This window comes from Trichoplusia ni, chromosome 18 (genome assembly GCF_003590095.1).
Source record: "Trichoplusia ni isolate ovarian cell line Hi5 chromosome 18, tn1, whole genome shotgun sequence".
NCBI lineage: Eukaryota > Metazoa > Arthropoda > Insecta > Lepidoptera > Noctuidae > Trichoplusia > Trichoplusia ni.
The window spans coordinates 2,505,657-2,530,599 of NC_039495.1; the positions used below are offsets into that span (position 1 = coordinate 2,505,657).

The following is a 24,943-nucleotide window of genomic DNA, read 5'->3' on the forward strand; positions in this document are numbered from 1 at the left end:
ACACATTTATATATACATATTAAAGAATACTTTTACATAGTTTATAATAAACTTGTTTTTTATATATTTATATTTATGTATATACTTTGTGTTAACCAGCTGTAGTATGAAGTGAATGACACTCCGTGTGACCTTGACAGTCAAATTATGCCTTTTGTGGTAATTGAACTTGTTTCTACATTTTTGAGCACTTGCAAACAGTGAAGGGTTTGGCAATGTTTTTATTTTTACGAACAAATATAAATAATTGTTACAGGAATAAGGCATTTAAATTAAGTTGCTCATTCTATTATTACACTTAAATTTTATCTAGCATAAATTAAGTAACAATTAAGATTCTAGACGAATACTTCAACATAAGCAGAATAAAAAAAGGAATTAGGTGATAAACATACAAAAAACACAAAAAGCAAAATCTTATTTGACTACTTTACGACCGTGACAGGACTCGAACCTGCAATCTTCGGATCCGAAGTCCGACGCCTTATCCATTAGGCCACACGGTCTGTTAGAAACGTTAGCGAAATTATGCATCGCTTTAAGCGAACAATTTACCCTCTAAACATTCAGTCACCCTTCTTGATAACGAATAATCAATACTGTGATTTAGTATCAAATAATTATAGCTTTTAAACGACTGCCGTTAAGGTTGAGTTTCGTTTGAATTTATATGAATGTAATGTCGTATGTTTGTAAATATTAGGGTATGCATTTGTTCGGTTTAAGTGGATTTTAATTGTGTTAAGCGACGCTAATTGTGTTGAACGTAGCTATTACCTAAGTGACGTCATAAGTGATTATCTTGCAATGATAATAAAACAATGTTATGATAAATGTGTTTAGACGGTGTTATGTTTAGTCTTTGTGTGAATTAAGATACAAATGCAGTTTTTTAGTTTTTTGGTAAAATCGGTAAACATGGAGTATTATTTAAGTAGGTACTTGTTTTTATTTCTGAATGACGATACAGAATATCTTTTTACTCAGATATACCTAAGTACCTAGGTATACTATATACAGTTATTTTAATGATTTTGTAATGTGATCTATTTGTAAAATTTAAATAAACATCTCTCTGTTTTTTGTTTCTTCCTTTTTTTTCATTTTGCAATTAATTAGTTAACTATTTATTACACTAGGAGTTTCTGAAATTATACCGATCCTTGGCCTCTGGCATAACCTTAAAAAAATTCAGGAGCGCCAGTTTCCTGGAGAGTTAAAATTATTTCATAATACGCTCATAAATTCAAAAGGCCTGTTTGTGCTGGGATTCGAACCTATGACCTTTTACGTGTCAATTTTCAACTTTTTTTACCTCAATTCTCTGTGTCATAAATAGAAGTTTACCGTATTGCAATCAAATCAAACAGATAAAATATTAAGCTTACCCATATTGACCACCTCTAGGCCTCTGCAGGGACCTGGTCTCATGGTAGTACTGCGCCGCACTGTTATGGTGTTTGGGGGTCATGCGGCCATTGGTCCCATGGCCGTTGGCTCCATTAGTCACCGGGACCATAGCCATGGGGGCGCTGTTGACCCCATTTGTCTTGGACTTCCCGTTGGCGGGTGCTTTGTTGGCACTGCCGGGTCTGGGGGGCGGGGGGTCTGTGGGTCTGAGAGGGGTAGCTCTGTGTCGTAGGGGGGCTGTAGACGCCGTACTGTTGTATTTGTCGTCGTTTTCGAATGCTTCAAATGCGTAGTTCGTGTTTGCTGTTGAATAGTCTTTCCATGCCGAGTTTGGTATTAGTTGATCCTGTAAAAGGAGATTATTATATTAGTAAATTGTGTTATTTTACTTCTACGCAAATAAATATTAATTTAATGATTTGCCCGGCATGAAGTTAATAGATAAGTATATCGGTATAGTTAAATAGTTTTTGTAGCAAAGAAATTAATGATTTTACTTATAAAAACGACCCGCTCTCGTTAAGGAATTTACATCACAAACATCAAAACATCCAGACTCAAAACAAGTATTCGTGGATCACAAAATGCTTACGCGGAGATCGAATCCGCGACATGTCGCTATTTTCATGACTGTGAAACAAAATATACATCTTCGTATATTTAGACAGTCTAGCAAGGTAAAGTTTGGTTTCATTTTAGATCATAGTCGCTCATGAGTGTCATGTATCCGGTAGTGCGCACCTGCCCCCGGGGCGCGGCGCCGCGGTACAGCGTGCAGGCGGCCTGCAGCAGCGCCAGCAGCAGCAGCGCCGCCACGCACGCCACCACCACGTACAGCTTGCTCTCCGCCTTGCTGAAGAACGAGCGCCCGCCCTCAGGCTCGGCTTCTACTGGCCTATTCTGTATCACTGGACAGAGAATAACATGGTTTATTATTTACAATAAGAACCGCAACGGGGTTCGCATTTGGATTGTATCGGGTGTGACCCCAGTATGCTGCGAGGACGCTGACGGCGGCCTCCCCACACGCCCGCGGCCGCTCCCCGGGCCTGGGTAACGGCCGGTGGATCCTGGATCCCGTGTAGTAATGCAATGCACTCCACGTGTCGGTACCAAACGCGACTGACGTCACCCGGCGGTTAGGTTTTGTCAGTATACGTCTACTAACGTCGTTTGTTTGACGCTACGTTCTCTCCCAAAAAAGGGGTTAGAAAAGGTAGTCAGGTTACATAACTTGGTTGTCAGTGCTTTTTGAGCGCGAATTTGACTACAAATAGTGAATAATTTACTATTATATAAAATCCTCGACCGATTCTTATGAAATTTTGTACACATATTCAATAGGTCTGAGAATCAACCATGTAGCCTGTAGGTATATTTTTCATGACGCTATATACTTTTCTTTTTTATTCCCTTGAACTAATTTGTATAGCATAACAACGTTTGCTGGGTATAATAATACATGAAAATAAGTCGGTTAAAAGCGGACTAAATAAACAAAAATTTTTCGAGACCTGCGTTACACAGGGAGGTCTCGAAAAAAAAAGTATTGAATTGACAGAACAGAGAAACAAATAATAATACTAATAACTTTTGTATTTATATAAATTATAAACAGAAAACTAGTTTAAAATTAATTTCATATTATTTAATATACCTAAATGCTGGTCGAGGATTTAAAAAGAGGGAGAGTTTTACTCATTTTACTGACACATAAGAAAATGAATACTCACAGCTCTGTGGCTCGAACACCAGGAAGTCAGGGTCCACGTTCAAGTTCCCCACTCGGCCCTGCGCCAGCGTGTCCCTGACGGCCTGCTCCCACTTGTCGGCCTCGTCGACAGTAGTGTTGCTAGAGTCTAGAGCTCTGCCGGTAGCCTCTATAGTGTTCGATTCTATGGATTTGAGGGTCAGTTCTGCGATTATGGCTTTAGTTTCGTTTCTGGAACAAAGGGATGCTAAGTAAGTAAAGGGAAGAGATTTTTCTGATAGTAATTTCGATTTAGCAGATTTCCTAATATTAAAATCGAGATTCAGAGATAGTTCATAACTTATTATCTATTCATGTTTATTATTGTGTAGTAAAATTGCATACGTATTTTTTATTTTATTACGTAAACAAAAAACGTTCGTTTAATTGGGTTAGACAAGAGAATATTCAAAACATAATAATGCTAAAAATCTGTCCGTTTTATAATTATACTAGCTGTTGCCCGCGGGCCTGCCCTTCTACAAATCGGAAATTATTACACTGATTCCAGAGAGAGACTCGAGAGCATAAAATCGGACAAATACTATCCTATTAATCTTGGTTATAATCGATCTGTATACCAAGATTCGTCATGAACAAACATCCATACTTACCAACTTTCACATGTACAATAAAAACAAGATATGCAGTTCTTTGGACAACTTTTTATTCCGGATGAGCAGATCACATCCTCAAATGACTCCAAGGGGGAGCAATTGTTAGAATTCTACTCATTCTAGGGACATTTTACACCAAAAAGGTAACACTTGCTGCATAAACCGATTAACTTAGCAATTAAAATTAGCATCCTCCTCAATTACATTGCCGTGCCCTAAAGGGTCCATAGTGAACATGTATAGTGCAATACAAATATTGAGTATTGAGATAATACTCACTGCATAAACCCATTAACAAGTAGTCCATGGTACCCCTTAGTCTTGCCTATCTGTGCGGCCAGACTGTCGGCCAGCTGCCGGCTGAGCTCGTGGTACTCGCGGCTGCCGGGCGCCGGCGGCCGGAAGCTGTCCGCGAGCCCCGTGATGCGGATGAACACGGAGTACGACGCCTGGCCCGGGAGGACCGCTTCTGTTGTCACTTCTTCTTCCACTGGTTCTAGAGGGTGAGGTAAGGGAATTAGATTTGGTGAGTACTTTTTTGCAAAAATCGTTAAATGTTATATAGAGTTTGCACAGTTTGTCTGTGAATATGAGAAGGTATAAACTTATAACTTATCTCAATGTATACGCACAGTACGCTCGAATAGAGTTAGATATGTATAAATAGTTTGTAATATAAAAATAGTGCTTCTTTTATAGAAGTACAGGTTTCATTTACTTAGATAATCTATTCTGCTGTTCCAAACAAAGTATTCTGAGAGATGCCTAAATAAGTCAATTTCAGCTTTCTAATGTTTGAAACCTCGCCAAAATATGTTTTTGTAATGTATTTTTTTTTTGTATTTGTGATTTTTTTTTGAAATGATGTCCTAGAGGGACTTTCCCTCTTCATTACAAAAATAATATTTCTTTTGGTAACAAATAAGTACGCAATAGTTTGAAATTCCCGCATAACGATATAAAAATGCTTGACTCAATGCCATTCTCCACCTATAGGGTTATGTACCCTACATAAGACATCAGTGACTAGTCCGTACCAGGTCCACAAGGGCGGATGCAGACCCTCTGGTCGGTGACATGCGGCGTGTCGCGATGCTTGCTGGTGCGCTTGTTGACGGGGTCGTAGCCGCCGCCCGACGACACGAACATCATGTACAGGCAGGTGGTGTCCGTGAAGGCTAGGTCCTGGGGGTCAGTAATAAGATTTGATGAATAAAGGAGGTTTTTTTAATAATATTGTTGAATAAGGGAGTTTTGTTGTTTTGGGGTCAGTGTGTTTGGAGGGATAACAGGGTAATTGATAAAAAAACATTTTAGAAGATCAGACAGATTTTCGAAAAATATTGGATAGTTAGATATATATTTTTTTTCTTTTACATATCTAAAACAAAATGAAGGGTACAATGATTTGAATTTCTTGTGACGTCACTCGCCAGTACAGTTTTTACTAGCAAGTGATGTGACTAGCCCTCACTATTTACCATATATTTTAGCTTCCTATTCGCTTTGCTTTTAATCGTACTTACCTTTAAATGATGTGAAAAATGCTTAAGTATTCGATATTTTTTGAAAATCTGTCTGACGGAATAAACAGATTAATATTTTTTGGATTTAAGTCTATTCAGATAAATCAACATAGCGAAGCTCCTATGGTCATCTCAGTTTTAGTCTAATCAGATTAACAAGATATGATTGCAAACGGAGAAGTAAATAAAAAAATACATTTAAAAGTATTATCAGTTTAATTTAGTTTATCATAAAACATGACTGTGAATGTGTTTCACACACAATACGCAAATCTAACAATGAACAAACTTTATCATCATCATCATATTTGTAAAGAAATTTTATCTCGAGCGATAACTATTGTTGATAACTGAATTGTTTATTAGTGTTTTGTTAAACAAAAGATAAAATTATCTGTGTCCTAATTTGAAAACACCAAACAGATGCGTCGGTGGTGTAATGGTCAGCATAGTTGCCTTCCAAGCAGTTGATCCGGGTTCGATTCCCGGCCGACGCACACTTTTTGCGTTTTATTTTAATTTCTATATTCATTTACCGGCCATTTATAAGTTTCCTTTCCACCTAATAATGATTAATTAATAAAGTTAACACCAATTGTATTATTGAAAACAAAAACTAATAACGGATTTTTTTTTTTTTTCATTTTTGCTTTTATTGGTGTTACTTGTAGGGTTAAAAATAACAAATAAATGGGTCATTCAATATTACAATTTGTGGTAATGTGCGCTTTCATCTCATATTGTTATCTATAATCATGTGAATAAGGAATACGCTGCTTTCTTTCTCGTATGACCTTTTTGATACAAACCATTCATCCTACTTTCAGTACTGACAAAAAAGACAAGACTCAACAATAACCTACTAAGCAACGATCCAATACAAAATCAAATAAAACTTAAGTACATATGTACCTTCTGATCGCCAGTATCCCGTTTCCTGACAAAGCTGAGGGTCATGACCCCGTCAGCCAGGCTGCCGGCCTCCCTGCTGATGTCCTGGCGCGGGTCCACCCTGGGCGCGGAGTAGCCCGACACCCACGTGTCCATGATGAAGGGCCGTCCGGAGCGGCCGTCCACCCAGCCTATTATAGCGTCCGTTTGGGACTGCGGGCGAAAATATATGAATATAATCACAGTTATTTAAATAGGCTAACAGTATAAACTTATAATGTTTTTTAACTTCAAATCAAGATACACATATTACAGAAGAAGCAGGTATAAAATGTTAAATTCTTATTATTTCTATTTTAAGGTTTACTACGTTAATACCAAAAAATAAACACTATGGTGTTTTGTATAAATTACGTATTAGACATTTGTTTTAATCTTCTTGTATCTTCTTCGTATATATATTAAAATGAATTGCTGTTCGTTAGTCTCGCTAAAACCCGAGAACGGCTGAACCGATTTGGCTGATTTTGGTGTTGAAATATTCGTGAACGTCCAGGGAAGGTGTGAACAGAGGGAAACAAAATATGGAAAAGTTACAAAAAAAAAAAGTGTTTTTTATCATCGCTTTTAGGCGGTATGTATGTACATAGTTCGACGGCACAGGTAGTAACAATATAAAAAAGATCTATTACTATCACTATCTAAAATCTAAATAAAATAATAATCTAACCATCTTCTTATTATCACTGAACCCAATCCCGGTCCAGTGCTTGCTCTGTTTGGTGGTGATGGTGAACTTGATGGAGTCCTTCCCCCTCTTGAGGCCGAGGTACTCCCAGCTGGCCACGTAGTCACAGGTGCCGTTACTGGGGTCGCAGTCTGATGGTAGTCGCCACTGACCACCACATTTGTCGCCCAGAGGAAGGATACCACCCGATATTGAGACTTTGGTCTCTTCTGCAAGGTGTAAAGTTAGGTTTTGTTGTAGTTGATGACTTTTAAATGTTTTGGTTATTAGTTTTTTGGATAGAGAAAGTATCAATTCATAGTTATTTTTATTCTTTTTTAACTTTTTTTTCCTCCATAAAAATACTCTTATTGTTCACAAGAGGTATAAAATACATAATATGTATAATAAACATAACTTTCACATCTAGTTTCAATCTAAGCCCTAAGGAAAGCTTGTATAATGCGTCCTAGACAACTGATAAACATACTTATAGTATTTCTAAATACATAAATATTAAAGATAAACTACACCCAGACAAAACAAATGATCGAGCATCACACAAACATTTGCCAAGGGTGGCAATCGAACCCACGAACTCCGGTATAGCACTCATGGCCAGTAACCACCAGACATAAAATATAACATTTCGCATTTTCAATACACCCTTTATACACACACATGCTATTTAAAGGTTTAAATAATACATACCGAAGAAGTTAATCTTAGCGACGCCTCTCTGGTCCCCATGTCCGTGATATTTGATCTCGTCAGGGCGGTAGAAGTCTCCCACAGCCGCGCGAGAGCTAGCGGGCGCGGGAGCGGGCGCGGAGGCAGAGGCGGTAGCGGGAGCGGGAGCGGGCGAGGGAGCGGGGGCGGGTTGCTGTCCGCGCGCCCAGATCACGTGCATGGCGTCGTCTACTATCGAGTGGTCGGTGGGCTCCGTAGCCTGAGGAGCGGACAATTAGTTTATTTTTAAAAAGAAAAAGGTTTTCTTAGAAATTGTGGACCATGTAATATGAAAAATTTAAGTGACAACCTGTTAAAGGAGGGTAAACGGCTTCGTTACGTAACACGTTACGGGGCACTTTATCTGGCTTCATGTCTCTAACGCATAAGGTGTTGTGTGTCCTGCCTATAACTATAGGTACTACGCGTGATGCATCACTTGCTTTAGTTTTTTCTATCAATTCTGTCGAGCCTCCCCAGGCGGACCCGTTTTACGTTTTTGAACTCTTCGATGTGCCTACATTTCTTACTTTTTCATATTAAAGCAGCAGAATCATAAACCATGACTAATATAAGTCAAAAACATGACTGTTGAATAAGCCGACAAGTATTTGTAGCCAATTTCGAATAATTTAATCTAACATAATGCCAACTTTTCCACTTCTATTTTACTATCAAGAAAACTTTATCAAATACATACCTTAATCTTTTTCCTGAACATGATGGTGGTAACTCCGTTCTCCTCGTAACCAGACGCAGCGGTGATGTCATCGTGACCTCCCCAGAAGGTGTCCACACGAGGGGTTGACCTTAAACGATTTGAATTAAGGTGTCTTTAGTAAAAGTCTTATTGGAGAATACATTTAGTTCAGTATTTCGAATCGGTAATCTTTGGATAAACATTAACAAAAGGTAGATATATGAATCTGGAACACACAAAAAATTTGACTAAAACCTTTGATGGAAATTACTTCCAGTTTTCAGTCTTGAATAGAATCTTTATTTAGTAATTGCCAACGGATTTACAAAAAGTGTTATGATTTTTAAAAGTAGATACTAGCTGTTACGCGGCTTCACCCGACAAAAAAACAAAAATGATCAATTTTACCAATGCCAAATTTCGTCCAAATCTGTTCAGTAGTTTTGGCTGAAAGAGTTCAACATCCACGTTCATTATTAGTAGGATCTCACCTGTCCCTAGTATAGTAATCCAGCACTCTATGATAGTTCCCTTTAGCGGTTCCTATGACGATGTCAGTGCAGTCCATGGGGTTGAAGTCGAATTTAGGCGCGTACTCGTGCGCGGGGAAGTAACCTAAAATATTTATAGCACTGTTTTATATCCTGATTTAGATATTTACTTTGATATATTAATACATAGAAAGAATATTCTTTATTGCAGACTAAATAAGTACAGGATTGGAAACAAATAAATAGTTACATGGTGCCACAATGGGCGCCATGGGCGGTCTTATCGGTAAGAGCGATCTAATTATCAAAGGAAGCAAAATGTTAAAGAACCTATGTATATACATAATTGGATGGTACTGGTTTCATAGTACCCGAGGGTCTAACACAACGTCTGTAAGTCATATTATTATGGATGTGGAAGCGTGACAGCTTATAGATAGTGTAGAGCGGCATCTCTCTCCCACACTCGTAGTAATATTACTTTAAGATGTGGCGGTAGGTAGCCAGGGCTAAATCCAATATACCTCATTTAATTTTTTTTTCATTATCTAACTGGTTTTCTGAAAAACTATTTGCCGTTTATATTTTATCTGGCAGAAAATTATTTTAATTACAGAAATAATACTGGCACTAATTTTAGTCTCATTTAAAGATAAATAATTTTATACATCTTGGCTATCACTCTTGGAGAAATACATTATTTCCAATCTGTAAACCTTTAAACAACACTAAAATGATTTATATACACTTCATTTTCAGTAACTATTATTTAATATAAACCAACGATTTCTAACATATCCACAACCGGAAACCATTAAAAAGAATATTTACAAAAAACTAAAAGTTATAAACACTTTTATACAAATGTTACATCGAAACGAAACAGAGTTAATAGGAGATAGAATAGTTAAATGGTGTCAAAAAGGTTACTTTTGGACAGCTGACACGATAGAAAAGTAGACAAAGAAAGATAAAGAAATTAAAAAGAGTTTAGAAAAAATACTGCAGTAGTAAGGTAGTCATAAAAAACCATAGATTCCTGTGAAGAATGTCAACGAAGGTAATAAAGGGAAAAGGGTTTTAAGGGAAAGGGATTGAGGTAGCCACAAAGCCCAGCAAAGCTAAGATCTAAGAATATTAAAGCAGAAGTTATAAGCTGATATTATGGATATAAGATTTTAAGAATCAAGTGCATGCAATATGGTAGAAATTGTAAAGGATTAGAAATAAGTTAAAGAGAATATTAAATTAAATAGAGCTTCAGTAGAGCTTTTAAATAAAATAGAATCCATGAATTATTATTAAATGATGTAACGGTTTACTCACGCGTATTTATCGGGGTAGCCCGACTAGTTCGACTCGCGATCCCGCCGCGTCTGCTCATGATTAAGGACTCCGGTTGGGTCCGAAACTAGTCGGGCTACCCCAATAAATACGCGTGAGTAAACCGTTACATCATTTAATAATGAAGCATTCTCACGATAGTTTCTATCAAAATCCATGAATTAATTTAGCAACCCAACAATTTTCTCAAATTAATTTATGGATTCTATAAAATATCTCCTTTAGTAAATAGGCAAATTAATATATCATACTCCAAAGTACTGATAAATAGTTTGACGCATATATAACATGCAAGCGTTCATTTAATTATACTGGTCTAGAAGGCAAAATTAAAATACAAAGAATTTTGGTTTAACAAAAAAAATTACAACCGACTTCAAATAAAAAAACTACTCTGCCAACTTGATATGGAACCAAATGATGACTATTTCACGTTAAATGAAAAGTAATCAAGGAAATCGGTTCATCCAGTCCAAAGTTCTTAAGTTCCAAATACGAAGTAAAAAAAACAAACTAGAGACGAATTATTAATACTTAGAGACGTCTATATATTTTCAAAAGACTTCAAAAAGGGGAATTGAAGTCTTTTGAAAATATATAGACGTCAAACTATTTTAGCAGATATTGTAATACATTCATTCTTGCATTCATCCAAATCTTTATACAGACATAAAAAGCTTGTTAACATACACATATATATTATTAACAAGTGCGGCAATTTGCTATACAAATATACTATCTAATATTTATAGGACATGTTTATTGGCATTCTTCAGCTAATTTTAAATACTTTTTGGATTTTCTGTCATATTTACAAGTTACTGACAACACACAAACATGGTTAGCACAGAAATTTTCTTTGAAAAAACACACTTAAACTTGAACACACTTACGCGAATGTTAGACATTGAAATAAAACTACTTTTACGGATTTAAGGTTAGGTTCAATTTTAGATTTTAGTTCCCGACGTTTCAAAACCTTTGCAGGTATCATGGTCACGGGCAGAAACTAAAATCTAAAATTAAACCGTGATAAAATCCGTAAAAGTAGTTTTATTTAAAAACATCTTGCAATCATTTTTCTGTTAAAAGGGAAATTGCAACGTTCAAAAATTACGACTATAATATTATACATACTATTAAATGACTTTTTGGTGTTGTATTTGTATACCAATAAACATGTTATGTATGTGCAAAGCTAGTGGCGTTACCTGCGTCTTCTTTAAGTCCCTTCACTAGCAATGTCTCGGGTTCCAATGCTGCATTAGGTTCAGGGATGGGTTCAGGTTTGGGTTCCGGAGTTGGTTCCGGTTCGGATTTCGGTTCTGGGGAAGGTTCGGGTTCTGATTTTGGTTCGGGTTCAGATTTAGGTTCCGGTTCGGATTTGGGTTCCGGTTCGGATTTGGGTTCGGGTTTAGATTTTGGTTCCGGCTCGGATTTGGGTTCGGGTTCGGATTTGGGTTCCGGCTCAGATTTAGGTTCCGGTTCCGGTTCGGATTTGGGTTCTGGCTCGGATTTAGGTTCCGGTTCGGATTTCGGTTCCGGCTCGGATTTAGGTTCCGGCTCGGGTTCCGATTTGGGTTCCGGAGTCGGCTCCGGTTCCGACTTCGGTTCAGGAGTTGGTTCCGGTTCGGATTTGGGCTCGGGAGTTGGTTCAGGCTCGGATTTAGGCTCAGGAGTCGGTTCGGGTTCAGATTTAGGTTCAGGTGTAGGCTCTGGTTCGGATTTGGGTTCAGGAGTGGGTTCCGGAGCCGGCTCTGGTTCGGATTTAGGTTCCGGACTCGGTTCCGGTTCAGATTTCGGTTCCGGTACCGAAGCGGGTTCGGGTTGGGGTTCAGAAGTCGGTTCCGGCTCACTTTTAGGTTCAAAAGTGACGGTTTGTTCGGTGGAGGTAACTACAGGTGGTTGTTTAAACTTTGGTCGTTTTGGTATGTACTTTGGTCTCGTTGTATTAGATTTGAATGGCCTTAAGGTCGGTTCGGGAGCTATGGAGTCTGTATGGGATTGTACAGAATGTGTATGGGATATAACAGTAGTTGTAGTTTCCGTATCTGTAAAAACAACGTTACATGCAGCAATTATATATACATAACAGCTTGTTCCACCACTACCTGATTTGTATATTTATATATTTTTGTGTGTGACATGCGTATATTGCAATGGCAAAGAACATATTGTGTGGCTTCTAAAAGTATTGAAGTTATGAGTGCTTTTGGTAAAATATAAAAGCTTTTGTGAAAAGTCATGACAAAAATAGATTTTCGAGTTATAACACAAACATTTTATTTTTATTGTCTTGTTCTGGCTATCGGTCAAAGTATTACTAGATACTGTTGGTAATTGATGCAAAAACTACCAGTTTTTTTTTTATTTTTTTAACCAAATCAATATTTCATTAACATATTATATCTGATTATTTCACTAAAAGTGATTTAATGTACATTCAGGTTACCAAAAAATCCACTAGAATAATCCGTAATAATGACCTTACTTTTAAAACAGTTCAAACGAATGATATCTTATTGTGAAGCAAATTACTACCTTACTACCCTGAATTAAGGTATACATTCATAGATCCGGGAGCAGTGGAACAATATAACAATATCGCAGTTAGTATTGACTAATCTATGTGCAGTGTGGCTGTGGCTGTAGTGGCTGCGTCTAGCGTGTTAATGAGTGGTGCTATTTAAAGTGTATGTATCTATACTGTTTGATAAAGAAACAATATTTATATGTTAAACATAAGAATCAATATATCTTAAGTCTTATTATAGTCAGTGAGAAGTTTAATAGCTAATAGAATGATATTACTTTAATTGCGACATTTTTTTTTAATGCGTCTAAGTAAAAAAATAATTATCTAGTTGTAAAAGCGAGATGCACAATATAGTTCTATCTCGCTTTACAAGTAGCAAAGTTTGCTTTTTCATATTCATAGTAAGTGGACTTTAATATAATGATAGTTTATTTATCATATAGTATTGATACAGAGTTAGTGTTTTTATAATTAGTACTTACTGGTAGGTTCTGTTACTTCACGCTTTTTGCGACCTGGAACAGTAAAGTATTGTTAAAAATGGGTTTATTTAGATCTTTGATGACTATTGAGCAGATACTTGATATCACAAATTGATTCTTTGTTAATATTGCTAACTTTTTTCATATGCGGAACTGGAAAATACTGCAATGTTAATTTAATAGTCTTTTTTGTAATTTGAAAAAGCAAGATATTTAATTTGAAAATTTTGAAGAAAGAGAAAGCTAATTTAATATACTAGAAAAAACACCACAATACTAATGACTAACCTTTAGAACTGGAAACTTGGTAAGAAACGCTTGTTTTAACAGTGACATCGTTACCAAGATTCTTAAAATCGAATCCGTCAAGAGAATGCATAGCAACTCTCTTATTCCTGTTATCATTCTCCGGTACTTTCGTCGGTTCCGGTTCCGGACTGGGTTCCGGTTCTGGTTTGGGTTCAGGTGTAGGCTCTGGTTCGGATTTAGGTTCAGGAGTTGGTTCTGGACTTGGTTCCGGTTCGGATTTAGGTTCTGGACTTGGCTCAGGTTCCGATTTCGGTTCCGGCGACGGTTCCGGTTCGGATTTCGGTTCCGGTTCGGACTTTGGTTCCGGTTCAGATTTTGGTTCCGGTTCGGATTTGGGTTCCGGTTCCGGTTCCGCTTTAGGCTCAGGTGCGGGCAAAGGTTCTGTTTTCGGTGTATGATCTAGAAATTGAACAAGAGATTTATAATTAACATAAAATACATTTTATACTTCAATATTTATTATTTGCTGTGAGTAGAAAATAAAATGTTACCTTTCTCGTTAATAGCGGGACCTAAAACTGGGAAGTTTTTACATTGCTTCGTCAAACCGTTTGGACGCCAACCGACACCTGGAATATTACAAATGGACTTATTAATAAAAATTATTATAATTGCTTAATAAACAAGGTCGAGTCATTTGCCGAGAACTTAGATTCTCACTTAGAGGACTAGCACCTTTTTTAAATCAATGGCTTACAAGACGATCATTGCTTGCTCGCTTGAAATCATTTAAAGGTCCTTCAAACCAAATATGAATCCAGTTGAAATTGAACTAAATTTCTGTGTTTCAAAGGGTGTTTCTTTTCATCAAATAGTTTAAAACGCTATTTGGCAAACCTGTGAAACCAACTACCATTGCTTTTGTGGGTCTTACAAATATATCTTGTGGGTCCTTAAAGAACTTTATTTCCCTTCCTTTTCTACTGACCTGCATAAGAAGTACCGTTGACCATCATAATGAACTCGATCTCGGCGTCTTCCTTCAGTATTCTCCAGTACAAGTTGAACTGTTTCGACATCTCGCGCTTGTTGTACAGACCTAGGTTCACCTTCTTGTCTTTCCATGGTGCCTCTGAAATGACGTTTGCAAACTTGTAAGTTTCTTGTACAAGATATTGTTGCAAACCTGACCTAGACAGCTGATTAACATATTAATATATTTTTGAATACTTAAATAATATAGGTAAATTACACCCAGAAACAGAATAAATGATCGTGCTTATCGCTCAAACATTCGGGGTCAAACACTGACGGTCAAGAAAATTTCCAAATATTGTGTTGTCAAAATGCTTAAGGGAATATCAATAGCTTCAAATTTTATAGGAATAGTTTCAAATTCAATCCAATTCCCATTTATTCATGGGCCATCTTAATAGTAAAATCGGGGCCTTGAATAACAATGAAACCCATAACCACCGGACCAACTCCCTTCTACAAAATTTCCCTAAATGCAACTTCTACTAACTCTTGTTACACCCTTTCCCGTAGAAGCCATAGGGGCAGTAGCACATCTTGGTGGGCGACTCGGTGGAGTTGACGTCCACACACTTGCCGCGCAGGCCGCAGTCGTTGTCGTCCGAGCACTCGTCGCTGAACTGGCAGCGCGCGCCCGAGTACATCTTGTTGCACTTGCAGCGGCCCAGGATGTAGAAACCGTGGCCGGAACATGTCTCGTGGTATTCTTTGCCTGGAGTTTAGGAGATTGGTTTTTGTATTGTTTTTGGGGTTAGTTAAAATGTATTTAAAGGTTTATGCTAGCTATGGGTTTGTGTTTGGATTGTCTGTAATGTTTTGTAAGTGCCTTTCCAAGTAGATTGTTCAGAAGTACTCCCAAATTTTTAAAGAAAGGTTTTGATTTGGAAACGGGTATTTTAAATATGACTTTATCATGTAATATCAAAATCAATATTTAAAATAGTTCTTTTGTAGGATTTAATAATATTCAAAACTGCTGCCTTCTCTTAATTTCTTTTCAATTACTTACTATACAACCAATAAGTGCTGTTAATTTAGAAGCAATGTTTTTTATAATAATATTGATATAATTTAGCATCAGAAAACACGGTAGCACTACCGCCAAGTCAAACAAAAAAAAAACAATCCTATTTTTCCTATTAACATGTGTTACAATTACACATAACCATCAAAACATTACAAAAGTATCTGTTACTTACTCACATACCAGTTTAACGTTATCTCTAAATCGTCCTAGCTTACAACCTTGTCAAAACAAACTGTACATTGTGTAATGAATTATAATTAGATGTGCATATATTAACATTCTACAACTAACTGTAATCTTTGGATTGCTTGGAATAATTGGCATAACTTGCAAATGTCCTATTGTAAGCAGATATATTGATCTGGTTGTATTAAATCATGAATTAATTATTATCCCGTTATAACAATTAGTGTTGAAGGAATTTATTGTTTTATAGTTGTTAAGTTAGTCTGTTTGTCTGTGTAAAGTTTTTATGTAAGCTTGTATGTATGGAAGTATATTTATTAAAAAAGAATCATGAAGAAACTTTAAATAACAGCCTTATTAAATAATCTTATAAACGCAAAATTAGGTGTTCACACACATTTTGCAAAGTGTAACTGTATCTTTAAAATATTGATAAAATGCAATTAAAATCAAGTTCAAGAGTTTTTATGGTCAATAAGCTGTTTTTCAGACACTTTTAAATCGTTACAATAATGTCTCTAAGTGTACTTAAATTGAATATGGAGGTACCTGAGACCCTGAATTAAAACATACCTAGACAACCAATATCTGCAGGTAAAGCCGACACAGGCCAAATTAGATCTCAAATCAAATTTCATTATAAAACCATTTTCTTTACAATTAAATGCTATAAACCTGTCATTTATAATACCTGACATATATAAATCAAACCTAACACACAATCAAACATCTGATTTAAATATCTCTAATACAAAACAATACGAAACTAGACTGACATTAATATGATTGCATATGTTTAATCTGTGCCCGTTCACCTTGACTCAGATCTATATAAATTGGATCGAATCTCAATTATTAGTTCCTTGATAATCAAAAATTTGCGATTTGTTATTAATAAATTAACATTTATATTAACTTAATGAGTTATGTTGCAAGGAAGATAATTTAATTACAATGTTGTTGTAAATGATAACATGGCTTGTTATTTCTCTAAAGAATTTATTCTTTATGTCGCCAGGGTTTTTACAAACGTTCAAATTGAATACACAAAGACATCCAGACTCAGGACAAGCATTCGTGGATCACATCAATGCTTGTCGCGGGGAGCCAAGTTCTTAATACGACTTTTACTAAGAATTCTAGTATTATAGCTGTGTATTTAATTATACTCACGTGGTAGAATATCGATGTCCGCACAGGACCAGAATCGATAATTGCTTCCCCACTCGCCGGCCTCGCGCTGAAGCTGAAGAGTGCAGTTCTCGCAGGTGAAGTCACTTGGAAGGCGGACCTCGTACTTCTGAGCACTGGAATGTTGATACACATATATTAGAATGTTATACTATGTAACGTTTTTGGAAGAAACATTTGACAGGTCGTTAGTGACCAAATGAAAACAGCAACGTCTTTTTTGCCTAAGACGGTACTTATGGACCATTCGCAATTAATTTTAAATTGATTACTTAAATTTATATACATTTTATTAAATATTTAATTTAATTAAAATAACGACTAAAATCAACAGTAAGAAGTATGATAGCAAAAGAAGAACGTATTTGATGAAATAAAAACAATGAATATAATAAACTTACGTAACATCGTCTCGTACAAACTCAGTGCCACCTGCTCTTGGAGTCAAATCTAATAACGGTCTTTCCAATTCATCCAGTATTCTCAAGCTGAAACCACCCTACAAAAAATAACAAAAGATATGAAAAGAAATACAAAAAGATTGCGCCCAACGTGGGGCTCGAACCCACGACCCTGAGATTAAGAGTCTCATGCTCTACCGACTGAGCTAGCCGGGCTTGTATCAAAGAGTTGAAAATTAGTGATCACTTACTTTGTGTGCGTAAGCTAAATGCCAATGCACTGTGAAAGTTGAACCAGCTAAAAATGAAGTTTTCAATGTTCCTGAAACAAAAGAAAATGAATCATTAATTATTATTAATTTCATAAAAAAGTTTTTTTTTTGTTATTAAATAAAAATTATTATTAAATAATAATAAAAGAAAACTAGCTGTTGCTCGCGACTTCGTCCGCGTGGTTAGAAGAAATTGCGATTATAACTTGAGATTTAACCTATTCTATCTCTCAAGTTGGATCGAAGTGTACATGGTGTGCGAATTTTATTATAATCGGTTTAGTGGTTTAGGAGTCCATTGAGGACAAACATTGTGACACGAGATTTACATATATTAAGATTACAGCAGTAAATATTTATAGCACTTATATATGACAATTATAAATTGATGGCTCCTACGTATATAATATGCCAATAGGGCCAAAGCCAAACTAACAATTTGGCCATTTATTATGGCGAACGCATCTTAAAAATGCAATGTATCATGTGAGTTATTGAAAACTATATATTTCTGCATAGAAACATGATTTTTTGATTACTGTAGAAGGGCCTATGTAACGTGAATTTAAACGTACACGTAATTGTTGTGTTTTTGGGTTACAGATTAGTTTAATAATATAAGATGGTATTCAATTACTGAACTAAGTTGTCTAGAAGTCGGAATCTAGTAAATTTGGCATTGAGAAATGAGTATCTGGTTTATGCTAATTAGTGAAATACACGTATAATGGCCAATCTGACGTAAAATAAAACATATAATACACATACAATACATAAAATACTATCGTATATATTATGAGAAGGATTAGGTTTCCTTAGCAAACAAGCAAATAATCGTAAAGGGCGACTTCAACAATCAGAATTTATAGTAAATTAAAACTTCGGAAGCCTCTCCTGCAAAGTTGTCATTTTGCATTTTGGCCCATATACATAGGAGCCATCGAAATCTGAAATTCATAATAAGGAAAACTGGGGAAATAGCGATAATCTAAACATGTACCTGTCAGCGCCATCTCCTATCAAGTAGCGAAACTAAGGCAACATAATTTACATCAAATAGTTACGCAATACAACATAGATGGCGCAACTAGTAACAAGACGAAAGTTATCGATAACAGTGAGAACGGGAACCAGTCAGCATATCATTTAACAATTATCATAGTTTACGTAAAAAGTTCTCATAGCTAATTATTTCGAACTCAATTACCTACAATTATTTTTTATTGTTTGAAGTACATTAAGTGTTGTAGAAATATTTATGCAATGTTTTTTTTTAAGTAATAAGGCTTGTATGCCTAGGTCAGTATGACTTCATGAGTAAATATTCAAACTATGAAAATACTTTGCATAGAGATCTCTTTTTTTGATCAATGTTAGGTGTTACTGTGTGTTATTTAATAGCAAAAATAATGAAGTTTGATTATCTATGTAATTATTATCCATGTGAAAATTTAATACCGATCATTTATTCAAAAAACTGGTAATCTTCATTCTATATTGAATTTCAAACAGTGGCAATGAATTAAGCTATTAAAACATTAAATTATCATAGCTGACAAAAATTAGCTATAATATTACTTAATTTGTCAAAAACAAAAACGACAATACTTTAAGAATGTAGTTTGACAGCACAATCTATGTGTGAAGAAAAAAAGCAAAATCTTATTTGACTACTTTACGACCGTGACAGGACTCGAACCTGCAATCTTCGGATCCGAAGTCCGACGCCTTATCCATTAGGCCACACGGTCCTTATAACATATTTCGTACTAAGGGTTGTATTGTACAAACCTGCGCGCGCACGCAAAATAAGGGTAGAAAATGAGGGTCACGTTCGATAGACCTCTATTATAATAGGCTATTCTCGCCTTCTATTGTTATAGAAATATAGCTAACTTCTGAAAAGGTTAAAAGCTCATTCGCATGACTTGATTAGACTGAGAACCAGACCTGTATGGTTTCAAATAAAAACCCTACGAGTTCTCTTCCCTTTGAAAAATGGATGAAGGAAACGGTAGCGGTTTCTTGTCGAGCGTGTTATAATAGAGGTAAGCAAATGCCTTTAGATTGCCTTTGAATAATGTTGGGGCTACAACTGGCATATTGACCGTTGTAGCCATTAGTCTTGAAACAAAGCTATTTACACTGGCCATAAAATGAATGGAAATTAAGTTAAAAGTATTTAGATTTATAACTCTAAATACCCAAGTTTTTAAAAGTTTATGTAATTTTATAAAAATCGGTCCAGCTGTTTTTATAATTGTAAATTGCAAAGTCATCGGGTTTGAAACTACCCTGAAAATTTCAGCCAGTAAGCTTAACGGGCAGTGAAACAAAATTGAGTTGCAAAAATACAACCGGAACGACAAACAAACATGCAAACAAGACAGTAAGTTTATAACAACGTGGGAAAAATAAATCGGTTCAGTAGGTCTTAATTAGTTTTAGTTAGACTAGACCTAGAACGTCATCTATATCTACTCTATACTAATATTATTAAGAGGAAATATTTGATTGTTTGTTTGTTTGTCACGAATTGGCTTCGAAACTACTAGTCCGATTTGAAAAATTCTTTTACTGTTGAGAAGCTACATTATCCCCTCTGAACATAGGCTATAATTTATTTCAAAAATATTAGGGTTCCGTAAGAAAATTGCGATATTGTAACCCAAGGTGTCATAACTTATAGTCTCCAACCACGCGGACGAAGTCGCGGGCAACTGCTAGTAATGTATATTCAAACTTTACCTCATTATATTTATACTTTTTCTTTTCCTAGAAGGGTCTTTTCACAGATCACAGATACATAAGATTTCGGAATTAATTTCGTTTAAAATTTCACATTCTATTATTCAAGGCAAAATTCTCATGACTTGCTTAAATTTATGTATGATATTTTAAAATCCTTACTCCCAGTGACGTAGCTGGGGTTTCACACCTTGGGCGCCCAAAGTAGGAATTTTGTGTATGTTAGGTTCACGCGGAGGAACATCGAAATTTGACATGATAATTTGCCGCCTTTTCTCAATTTTGCCGCCCTCCTGATAGCGGCGCCCGGGGCGGACGGCCCCTCCGCTCCCCCCTTCCCCTAGCTTCGCCACTGCTTACTCCTACGGGTGCCTGAATAATACTGGTACGGTAGAACAGGGTGAATAGACGTTTTTTTTCTATTCACCCATTGATACTCTATTCACCCCGTTTTACTATGTAAATAAGCTTGGTTAACAAGCTTATAAATTGTGTCTTCTGTCACTGGCGGTACAAGAAGCCTCGATACATAGTATCTAATATCTATTATTCTAAACATATTCTGTGAACTTATACCACACGCCTAGGTACTTCTTATTTGGTTTTTAAGACAGATGAATAAAAAAGTTTGCTAATATTCTGTAAATATTTGATGTGCCATTTAGTTAATATATTTTATACATTCATTATTCGTTCGTTTTTAGGAGGGTTAAATACATATATGTAATGTATCCATCGCGGGCGTGTAGAAAAGTTGTTATAGTAGTAGATGGGTAGCATTTGGGGGAGTTGTCCAAAATTAAAAGTAGGTAGTCGATTCGCCCGATTCCAAAAGTTCAGTAAGTAATGACATGTTGGTTTTGCAAGAGTGATCAATTTTATCTCATTGGAAGAGCAATTCAGTTATCAAATCTGAATAGTGGGAGCCCGGATAAAGGGTTTCTTACAAATATGCTAAAATTAAAGTAAAAAAAGAAATTTTAAACATAATTTTGAATAAGGGGCCTGAAAACAAGTAACGTTTTTCCGAGCGATATAGTTACCGGCACGGATCTTGAGCGCTCGGCGGAACGCCTTGATCAATTTTGCGTACTCGTCGTCTTGGGCATGCAACAGAAGCAAAGAACGAATTTCAACGAATCCCTCATGACGGCTATGACGCGATGCGCTGCGGGACAATCACTGCATTTTAGCCCGGCCCACGCCTCACTTCACACCGCAAAAGGGACACAGAAAATCACTTCTGCGCAGGTGAAGGACAGCGCTCAAGATCCGTGCCGGCAACTATATCTATGCAGCTCATTCATCGCGTCTGTATCACGTCAATTATCAATACCTATTCGAAAGCGGTACAACACTGTGAAGGACTTAATAGAATATCGAGGAACTTTCTGTATAATATGTATGTCAAAAATAGGTGGTTCTGGTTAAGAATTTTATTTACAACTATTACTTAAATAACAACCTAGATATACATGATTATATTCTTAACAGCAAAAAATAATATTGAATGTTGAAGTATTTAGTAAGGTACCTTGAGAAGAATTTATTTAAGTTCAAAAAAAGCTTGTCAATAATGATAATGAAATAATCACTATTGTATGCATCATTGCGTTTTAATGCAGTATTGTGTTATTGTGAATGCCTCCAATATCAACAAAAGTTCAACTAAGTGGTTTTTAATGACGGATCTCTCAAAGAGATATCAGTAATGTAAAATTATTCTAAAGCGGCCCTATGCCGTAATAGTCGCTTTCTCAGGCATGCAAACAAACGCTAATTGTTGACTGTAGGGAAAGTCATATTTTGTCACCTTTTTCCCAAAACAACTAAAAAGTTTTTTTGTTATACAATTCTAATAACTGTCCGCGTGTTTTGGTTTGATGGGTTTTCATTGTCTCGTAAACCCTAATTATGCCGCGTAACTGTTGCTATTAGTATTTTGAAAACAAAAACAGTAAATTCGGTAAAGCCTTTGAAAAAATTTGAAAGCTTTACATAAAAATCTATACTTCTATACTCTATACTAATATATTTATAAAACTGAAGAGTTTGTTTGTTTGTTTGAACGCGCTAATCTCAGGAACTACTGGTCCAAATTGAAAAATTCTTTTTGTGTTTAATAGACCATTCATCGAGGAAGGTTATAGGCTATATACATACCATCACGCTGCGATTAACAGGAGCGAAAATACAATGGAAAATGTGAAAAAATCAGGGCAGGTATAAATCATAACTTATATCTTCTACCCACGGGGACGAAGTCGCGGGCAGCAGCTAGTTACAAATAAAAGTATAGCTTTGTTATATTACTCAATACTAATTTACGAAGTAGAAGAATTTTAAGGAATAGATAAAAATAAGTGATTAAAAATGTTAGGAGGGAAATACGCAAAAAGATCCGCAGCCGGTAGGATTCGAACCTACGCTCCCAGAGGGAATCTGATTTCGAGTCAGACGCCTTAACCACTCGGCCACGACTGCTTGCTACTTATTCTTAAAATTACCGATCATTCTTTATTGATCCTTTTTTTAGCTTGTTTAAGGTCAAAATAATAACGGGAAAGTTAGTCCTAGATCAAATTTCAAGATCTTTGCAAGCACCTATAAGTATAGGGTCAAAAAGTGTCAAATTATCTTGAGACTTTTATTCTAGTGTGAATTAGAAGTTTGTCCAAAAACACTGACTCTGCGGAAATCAGTTTCAGGTTCATTTAGATTTAAATTAAAAAAAAGCACCAACTGATTACTTACTTAATTACTTTCAATCCGTTAATAATAACGATGTAATTAAAATAAAATATTAAGATACATATTACTAAAAAGGTATTTGTAATAAACTCCTAATACACTTTATAAGTTATTAACTAATTTAAATTGCTTGTTTGCGTCTCATTAGAGTCAATAATCTTATTAGAGGCCGAGCGGTTCTTTAGATAGGCAAATAGGTGCCCTTGAGCCCTTCCATCGCGTCGTGAGTGTTGAATGAGTCACTTGACAACTATATACGAACGTATAAACTATAAAGAATCCTACATAAACTACATATTATAAACGCAAAAGTTTGTATGTATCGATGGATGTTTGTTACTCATTGACGCAAAAACTACTGATCGGATTGGAACGAAATTTGGTAAACGGATAGTTTATAAATTGGCAAATACTTATGAGAATACAAAAGTGTCATATTAAGCCAATTTTCATTCATTCATCGGCCACTGTAAACAGCAGAATTGGGACCCTGGACATAGGCTAATTGCACGCCATCGAGATTTATCATCGGCCGATAACCCAAAAAAAACAATAGAATCTTATAAACCTACCTCAACAGACACTAAGAGCATAGTAACACAACAGTTACAAAACAAAATATGAAAAACATTGTAAAGGCAAGTGTCAGTGAACCCGAGGTCGTGTTTGTAAACACCGGCTATCTCTGACAGCCTAGACTGAGCTAGACTAGTCAGTTACGTCACTGGTGAAACGATAAATTGGATTGGTTAGTTTTGTAGCTTTAGTTAATTGAAGGATTAATTAATTGAGTAATTAAGGTTTTTTTTAATTCGACTGCTAAGAAAAAGGTGTTTTTTTTTTATGTTCCTTTTATCCACCGTTACAAGGTATAGAGTGTAAGAAAAACGAAAAGATCCAGGTGTTACAGCATACGAAGCCATTTATAAGTGTACCTTAACTAGGTTTTTATATAATTATAATGACTGTATAATTTTCAAGATAAGAAAGATATAACATAAAGGTAAGCTAATGAAAAAATACACATTGTTATCACACTTTAAAAAAATGTGTTTGTTAAGCAGTCGCTTCCCAAAGATGTCACTGCATTTTTAGCAAATGTTTTGATAATTTTCATTACCGTAGGTGATAATTATACTTGCACTTAAAGCTATAGGTATTAGGTACGTATTATAGCTATAGTCTTCCAGCACGTTAATGAGATAAATACAAAAGTAAAATTACCTTTTGGCATCCCACATGGCGGCTTCGTTCTAGAATTATCTAGAAAATCCAAGTCGTATCTTCTAGCAGGTGGGAAAGTCAACGCAACATGTCCATTCACTATCACACAACTGTATACTAATAATAACACAACACCTAAAAACGACGCCATTTTGTTTTCACTCACTCACTTTACGCGCGCTTCATAACTTGAATTCAGAACGTCCTGTTCATGATTGGAAAACTTTTTTTTAATCTATCATTTTTGTTTTTTTTTCTTCACTTGTTTTGATGTCCAAGGTTTAATATCTGTAACAAAAAAGAGGTTATTCAGTGGCGACCTTAATTAATTTCACACATTATACATAATGTTGCACATATTTCACAATTCTGAAGTATCGTTAAATAGAACTTTTACAATATGCAACCTCGGCCTTGGTCGGTGAAACTAAAATATGCAAATTCGGTTTCGGCTAAACACAATTCTCGGCTTTTAGGGTAATAACATGTGCAATATATTTAATATTCCATATTCATACGCGAAACCATAAATAATAATATAATTTATGACTAGTTTAAGTTTTACTTCATTAAGATTTCATAACCATTAGATTGAAGGACTTTAGAGGCTCAGCAGAGATTAAATTGAAAACCCCTCTCATCGAATAGTAGCTAAA

At 35.8% G+C, this 24,943-nt stretch overlaps 1 protein-coding gene and 5 non-coding genes across 7 annotated transcripts in view; 1 reads left to right on the forward strand and 5 right to left on the reverse strand.

Moving 5' to 3' along the window:
* LOC113502811 overlaps positions 1-24,943 on the reverse strand; it is a 71,492-nt gene that overhangs the window by 4,261 nt on the left and 42,288 nt on the right. The window contains exons 3-22 of one of the 2 annotated variants that reach the window (XM_026884512.1): positions 24,288-24,575; positions 17,544-17,614; positions 17,293-17,390; positions 16,874-17,007; positions 14,978-15,199; positions 14,441-14,584; positions 14,004-14,081; positions 13,492-13,911; positions 13,204-13,236; positions 11,397-12,236; positions 8,842-8,965; positions 8,351-8,459; positions 7,633-7,870; positions 6,925-7,151; positions 6,216-6,407; positions 4,815-4,962; positions 4,057-4,273; positions 3,144-3,352; positions 2,152-2,318; positions 1,389-1,756 (exon numbers count right to left, since the gene is read on the reverse strand). In XM_026884512.1, the coding sequence (XP_026740313.1) occupies positions 1,389-1,756; positions 2,152-2,318; positions 3,144-3,352; positions 4,057-4,273; positions 4,815-4,962; positions 6,216-6,407; positions 6,925-7,151; positions 7,633-7,870; positions 8,351-8,459; positions 8,842-8,965; positions 11,397-12,236; positions 13,204-13,236; positions 13,492-13,911; positions 14,004-14,081; positions 14,441-14,584; positions 14,978-15,199; positions 16,874-17,007; positions 17,293-17,390; positions 17,544-17,614; positions 24,288-24,438 (4,190 nt within the window). In that variant the 5' untranslated portion in view covers positions 24,439-24,575. The remainder of the gene's footprint in view (positions 1-1,388; positions 1,757-2,151; positions 2,319-3,143; positions 3,353-4,056; positions 4,274-4,814; positions 4,963-6,215; positions 6,408-6,924; positions 7,152-7,632; positions 7,871-8,350; positions 8,460-8,841; positions 8,966-11,396; positions 12,237-13,203; positions 13,237-13,491; positions 13,912-14,003; positions 14,082-14,440; positions 14,585-14,977; positions 15,200-16,873; positions 17,008-17,292; positions 17,391-17,543; positions 17,615-24,287; positions 24,576-24,943) is intronic. The other variant, XM_026884513.1, reaches the window with a different exon arrangement.
* Positions 434-506, reverse strand: Trnar-ucg. Its single transcript has one exon. It is a non-coding gene; the product is annotated as a tRNA-Arg (tRNA).
* Positions 5,729-5,800, forward strand: Trnag-ucc. Its single transcript has one exon. It is a non-coding gene; the product is annotated as a tRNA-Gly (tRNA).
* Positions 17,436-17,508, reverse strand: Trnak-cuu. The gene has a single exon. It is a non-coding gene; the product is annotated as a tRNA-Lys (tRNA).
* Positions 19,243-19,315, reverse strand: Trnar-ucg. Its single transcript has one exon. It is a non-coding gene; the product is annotated as a tRNA-Arg (tRNA).
* On the reverse strand, positions 22,715-22,796 carry Trnas-cga. Its single transcript has one exon. It is a non-coding gene; the product is annotated as a tRNA-Ser (tRNA).